This window comes from Plasmodium gaboni, chromosome 10, assembly GCF_001602025.1.
Source record: "Plasmodium gaboni strain SY75 chromosome 10, whole genome shotgun sequence".
NCBI lineage: Eukaryota > Apicomplexa > Aconoidasida > Haemosporida > Plasmodiidae > Plasmodium > Plasmodium gaboni.
Window position 1 is genome coordinate 1265825 of NC_031490.1, and position 7468 is coordinate 1273292.

General features: G+C 19.4%; 2 protein-coding genes across 2 annotated transcripts; both read left to right on the forward strand.

Annotated features, from left to right (window-relative positions):
* PGSY75_1035700 (duffy binding-like merozoite surface protein) lies at positions 1-1757 on the forward strand (the record flags this gene model as incomplete). The annotated part of the gene is made up of 1 exon (XM_018786121.1): positions 1-1757. A coding segment is annotated over one exon (1757 nt), but the record flags the coding sequence as incomplete, so codon positions are not given.
* Positions 1758-5234: 3477 nt separating this feature from the next.
* On the forward strand, positions 5235-6791 carry PGSY75_1035800 (putative protein, unknown function; the record flags this gene model as incomplete). The annotated part of the gene is made up of 1 exon (XM_018786122.1): positions 5235-6791. One exon carries the CDS (start codon positions 5235-5237, stop codon positions 6789-6791), a length of 1557 nt encoding a protein of 518 aa, XP_018641739.1.
* Positions 6792-7468: the final 677 nt, after the last annotated feature.

The following is a 7468-nucleotide window of genomic DNA, read 5'->3' on the forward strand; positions in this document are numbered from 1 at the left end:
ATGAAAATAATACTGAATATGATCCACAAAAGGTATGTAATAACGTGGGTTCTTTTGATCATTGTCCTAGAAAAGATTTTGATTCAAGATATGATTGGCATGGTGGATTTGTAAAAAATGTTTCAGGAAATAACAAGGGAGTACTCATGCCTCCAAGAAGAAGAAAATTATGCCTCTTACATATCAAATACGGTAATAGAAGAATAAATAATGAGGAAAAATTAAGAAATGAACTTCTTAAAGCTTCTTCTGGGGAATCACAATCTTTATTTAAATTTTTTCAAATAAAAGATTCCAATTCATTTGTATCTATAAAGTATAGTTTTGCTGATATAGCAGACATAGTAAAGGGAACAGATATGATGGATAGTCAAACTTCAAAATATATAAAAAGCATATTTGATAAAGAAAAGAAAACTGATCCTAAGGATTGGTGGAAAAATAATAGAGAAAGTATATGGGAGGCAATGATGTGTGGACAAAATGGTAAAAAAAAAGATGAAAAATTTCCAGCACATGATAACATTGATGAAATACCTCAATTTTTTCGATGGTTTAGAGAATGGGCAACAATGTTTTGTAAAGAATATGAAACGGAAATGCATTACTTATCATCAGTATGTATTCCAAAGAAAAATAAAAATCCAACAGATTCATCTTCCGATGAATCTTCGAGAGAAACGAAATGTGATAATGCCATAAAAAATTATGAAAAATGGTTTAATACAAGACGTCCTGAGTGGATTGATCAAAGCACCAAATATAATAGGGACAAAAGTACATATGAACATGCAAAAGAATTATCACCTGAAGATTATTTAAAAAAACAATGCCCTGAGTGCCTTTGTACGAAATCAAAAATTACTGATCTATTTGATAAAGAATTTGATAAGGAAAAGTTATTAAAGTTATTAAAGGAAAGGGCATCCAGTCAACAAACGACATCTGTCACTTCTGTGGAAACTGCACGAGCAGAATCTCCAAATACTACTGTTAATGAAGGACAACACGTTGAAGAAAACGCACATCAAGGTACTGCTACAGCTCCAATATCTGCTCCTTCAACATCAGATAATTCCTCACATTTGCCATCAATAAAAGATTTGCAGGTTCCTGCAACTAATAATGATCCTTATGAACGTATTTTAGGATGGGAATTCGGTAATGTGAATGTTCCTGGTACAAATCCTTATATTTCTTCTAAAGAAAGTGATTCTTTGGAATTAATAAATTTAACCTCATGGGATAAAGAAGATATAATCAAACAAAATGAGGATGTAAAAGATGAAATAGAAGAACAGCAGCAAGAAAAACAAGAAGATGAAGAAGGATTTGAAAGTGATTTAAATGAAGTAGCAGAAACGAACGAAGAAGATCAAGATGAAATTCTGGAAGAAGATGAAGAAGATGAAGAAGATGAAGAAGAAGAAGAAGAAGAAGATGAGGATGAAGTAGAAGAAAATATTGAAGAAGAGAAAGAAAAAAAAGATAGGGAAAACACAGAATCGGAAAAACAAGAAAAGGAGGTAAAAGAGAGTGAACAACATACGGAAAAAGGAAAGGAAGGAAAAAAAGGTTCAACGAGAGATGCAGATGAACATCAAATACTATCAGTAAATTATAAGAACAATAATGACTTAAGAAAAGGTGCCGAAACTATAGTAAAAAAATTATTTAGTTTATTTAATGAAAATAATAATTTAGAAACTATGTTTAAAGATTTGACAAAAGATATGACAAGTTTGTTTCAACAATAAAATGTTTAAAAAAATGAATAATATATATATATATATATATATATATTTTTTCATTTCTGAATTTTTTTTTTTTTTTTTTGTTCTTAATATATTCTTTCACCTAATGTGAAATTATAATAATACATTATTATAGTCTATACATTTATTTTATATATAATAAATATTTATAAAATTAATAGAGAAATGTCTAAAAATTTAACAAATAACATGATTTATATATATACATATATATATTAATGTTTATATATTTCTATTAAATAAGAAATATTATTCTATGATAGAAAGTATAAATAGGTTTTAAATTTGTTTCAATATATGATATATATATATATTAATTAATTAAAAGTTTATAATTTTTTTTTAATATATATTTATAAAAATTATCTTATAAACTTTTTTTTTCTTGTAATATTTCAAAAAAAAAAATTTTTCTTAAAGAAATTCTCTTTTATTACAATGAATTAATAACTATTTTTGTGTATATTCCTTATAATAAAATGATTATTAAAAATAAGAACAAATGATACATATATATATGGATTTGTCTTTTTTGTTTAGATAAATATGTTTTATAGTTGTTTTATTTTATTTATAAATATTATTATTTTATTATTATTATTTTATTTTTTTTTTTTAAGATAGCATCTCTTTTTTTCTTTTTATTTATTTAATATAAAAAGAATAAATAAATATGTTTTAAAATGTTCTTATATGTAGTTAAAGATGTAATATGATTAATAAAAAATAAGTCTTATTAAAATTTATATTAATTAAAGATGACCTTGGAACATGTTTTAAATTATTTATTTATATAAAATAATATTTTTTATTTAAAATTATTCAAAAAAAAAAAAAAAAAATTAAGAATGCTATATAAAGAATAAGAAAATAAGATGACTTTGAAAGAAACTAAAGAAAATAGGATTATTATAATATAAATTATTAATATCTTAATTATATAATTATATAAATTCCATAGGAACTTCATTTTTAAAAAAAAAATTTATAAAAAATTTTAATATAATTGAATAATAATTATATTGTTTATATGTATACAAAAAAATATTCATAAGTTTACTAATTATTTTTTATAATTGTTTTTTATTTTTTTTTTCTGAACTATAAAATATATTATTTAAATGATAAAATAATTAGTTTTAACAAAGGTGTAATTTCTACATAGTAATTTGATATTAAGGATAATATTTAAATATAGAAAATAAAATAAAACAATATAATTTATGATAATATTTATATGTGTTTATACATTTTATATAGCAGTAATAAAAAATATTCCTTTTTTTTTTTTTTTTTTTTTCTTTTTTTCTATATATAATTATAAAAAAAATATATTTTATTAATAAATTTTTTTTTTTTATATATTTTTCGCTTAATATTTTTATATTTTTCTTAATATTTTTCTATATTTCTATATTTTTTTTTATTATTATTTTTATTTACATTTTTCTACATTTCTATATTTTTTTTTATATTATTCTATATTTTTATATTTTTTCTTTTTACATTTTGATTTATATTTTTCAATATTTATTTTATTTTTTTTTATTTTTATTATATTTTTCTATATTTCTACATTTTTTTTTTTTTATATTTTTCTATATTTCTATATTTCTACATTTTTTTTTTTTTTTCATAAGAAAATGATTCAAGTATTCATAAGATTTTGGATCTAAAAAAAGAAAAAATACTAAATATATATTATATATATATTTAGATCTTTATATTTTATTTTTCTTGGTATAAATATATATATTTATATATTAATTTATCCATTTTATTTTTTATGATAATATGAATAATTATTCGTAGACTACACTCACTTCATAATATTCTATGAAGTTTTGTATTTTTATATGATTCAAGATGAAGTAGGGAAAAAAAAAAAAAAAACTCAAAATTTTATTTTTGGATTTATTCTCTTAGTAATTTTAACAAATTATTTTTACTTTTTTTTATAAGGATAAGTTGTGGAAATTTTTATTTTTTTATAATTTATTATGTAATATTTTTTTTATCCTAAAATATATAAAAATATAAAAAAATAACTTTTTTTTTTTTTTTTTTTTTTTTTATTTAACCTAATAATATATAATATGATATAAATTTTTTATATGTTAATAGAATAATATATTTCACCTATAAAAGAAATTATGTACACAACTTCTCTATATATATCATAAAATGTATAGAAGAATTCATTTACATAAGGGCAATAAAAATAAGAATTAAATATTCAGTTTAGGTTTAGAATATTATGTATATATTTTCTTCTATTTTTTTAGAGTGTACCATTCCTTTTTCCTTTATTTTTTTTGTTTATCCATATAAAAAATTTCTTATATTAGTATAATTAAGATTATATTATATATATAAATATATAATATACAAAAATATCTTTATATTATTAATATAAAATAATATATAACACATATTTCTATAATATTATTTTTTATTTATATAATACATATTTCTCTACAATTAATTATTATTATATAAATATATAAAAATATATTATATATTTATATACATATAATCTTATATAATTATAATATTTATAATTTTTTAAAATCTATATAATAATAAAAGAAAAAATAAAATAAGAATAATATTTTATTTATATATAAGATTATTTTTATAAAAAAAAAAAGAAAAAAAAAGAAAAATTGTAAATTTTTATAAATTCTGTAAAATAATTAAATTCATTTATTCTTCATCTTATTATTCTTAATATTATGTTTTATTAGTTTAATTTCCTTTTTTTTTTTTCCTTTCTTTTTTTTTCCTTTCTTTTTTTTTCCTTTCTTTTTTTTTCCTTTTTTTTTATGTTTGTTTTTTTGTATATTTGTTTCCATTTTTCTATTTTATTTTTTTAATGCTTATTTTTTGTTTTCTACAAATTATTATTTATAATTTTTTTTTTTAATTTATTTATCCTTAAATTTATAAATTTTTCTTTTCTCATTTATTTGTACATTTTAATTTTTTTTTTCTAGTTTAATTTATTTTATTTTATTTTTTTTTTTTTTTGATATTTATATAAAAAAATTCTGTATATTTTGTATGTTTTTAAAATCATAATATATTTAAATATTTATCAAAATGAAAAAATAATAAATGAGAATATATATATATATATATATATATATATATATATATTGAAGTATGTGTTCTTTTATAGATATCTATATATGTATATATGTGTATATTTTTTTTTTTTTTGCAATATTTAGTATATTTTTTTTAATGAGTTGATACGATTAGTATTATTATTATTATTATAATCATATTTTACAGTATTTTTGACAAATGAAAAATTCATTTGTCTTCCTAAGTATTTTATTACACCTATTATATGAATTTTTCCTTTTTTATGTTAATTCAACTATTATTATGTAAATTTTTTTTTTTTTTTTTCCTCCCTTATATTTTAGATTACAATTTTGTTAATAAATAAAAATGAAATCTATATTAAATATTACTCTTTTTTTAATTTTTTTAAATTTATATAAGTGTGCTAATATATCATGTGAAGTAGATAACACCCCTAGTACCAAAGTTTCTAGCAATTTAAAATCTAATTTAAGAAGCTGTACTTCTAATGTTGTTCTTTCATCAAACATAGGTTCTACCAAATTGGAAGGAACAGATGGTGAAAGTTCAAACGAGAGTGTAACTTTGACTAATAATATTAAATCAAATATATCTAACGAATCAAATATATCTAACGAATCAAATATATCTAACGAATCAAATATATCTAACGAATCAAATATATCTAACGAATCAAATATATCTAACGAATCAAATATATCTAACGAATCAAATATATCTAACGAATCAAGTGTACCAAATGTAAAGAGTGTCAATGAAGTATCTCAATATGAAATACTTAAAGAAGCTGTAGAATGTCATTCAGAAACCAAGGATGTTTTATTAAATGAAAAGGAAAATTTTTCAAGTGGATTGAAAACACATGTTGATTTGGAATCTGAAGAACAACATTTTGAGTCATTCTATGATATGAATATGCACACAGAAGGAGGAATAAAAAAATTCAAAAATGTACTTAAGTCTTATTTTAATCAATCCAAAGGAGATAGTAATACTGAAGGTGATGAATCAGGTGTATTGGAATCCTTATTTGGTAGCATATTAACCCCCATAGATTCATTGTTAGAAAGATTTAGAGGATCTAACTATAGAAATTCAGATTCTTATGTGAATAAAAATTCGAAGGGAAAAGAACAAAATAAATTCCACAATAAAATATACTTAGATGAAGCAGATGATTTGAGTGACCCTGAAACATATGATGATGGAAGTATATATTTAGACGAAGCAGATGAATTGAGTGACCCTGAAACATATGATGATGGAAGTATATATTTAGATGAAGCAGATGATTTAAATGGCCCCAAAAGTAAAACAAAAGAAGATAACTACCATTTATATTATTGGGATGATTTTTATAATGAATATAAACCAACTCATTTAAATTATCTTATGCATTATACAGTTCATGAACCAAAAAATTTTTATAATACTACTAATGAAGAAACGAACAAATTAAAAGGTACAACCAATGAAGAAACGAACAAATTAAATGGTACAACCAATGAAGAAACGAACAAATTAAATGGTACATCTAATGAAGAAAAGAACAAATTAAATGGAACAACTAATGAAGAAACGAAAAAATTAAATGGTACAACTAATGAAGAAACGAAAAAATTAAATGGTACAACTAATGAAGAAACACATAATTTTTACTACCCTACTCATGAAGAATCATACAATTTTTATTACACAACTAATGATGAATATAATGTTCCATTAGATTATAATAATGACTACGAGTATAATTACTTTGAATATGATAATTATAATATTAAAAATGTTAAAGACAATTTGGTAAAAAAAGTTAATGATTTTATGGAATCAGATAATTTAATACTTAATACCTTTAAAGGTATAGCTGGAGGTGTCACTAGTTTTTTCGGATATAAAATATAAATTTATAGATATAAATATACTGTAGTCTTACAAAAAAATGTAAGGAAAATTGTTATATTATGTATTATTTAAAATTTTATACAAGTAACTTATGAATGTGAAACATAGTTGTATACCATTTGCTTATATACATTTATGTATTTATTTATTTATTTGTTTAATGAAAATATCATTTAATTATGTAATATTTATATCTCCTATATTATACTTTATGTAGTATTTAAAAACTAAATATTTATTTTTTATATATGTTATTATTATCAAAAAAAATATACATGTATACATAATGTTGGATTTCAATTTGGATTCAAAATTTTAGTTTCGAATTAGGTTCTAAAATTTATTTTGAAACTTTCTTTTTATTTTTTTAAAGAACTTTATTAAAAATATATATTTTATTATATATCTATTTTTTTTTTTTTTTTATTATTTATTTCATTATAATTTTCATTTTTTCTTTTTTCCTTTTTTTTTGCATAAAGAAAACTATTGGTGTCTTTTTAGTATTTACAATATAAAATTAATTTTCAAACTTTTGTGATATATTAATTTTATAATTATTTTCCATAATATGTATATATCTATATATTGTATATATATTATGTAACCGATTCTCTATTTATTTTAAATGGAAAAAAAAAAAAAAAAGAAAAAAAAAATATTTACATATTGCTATA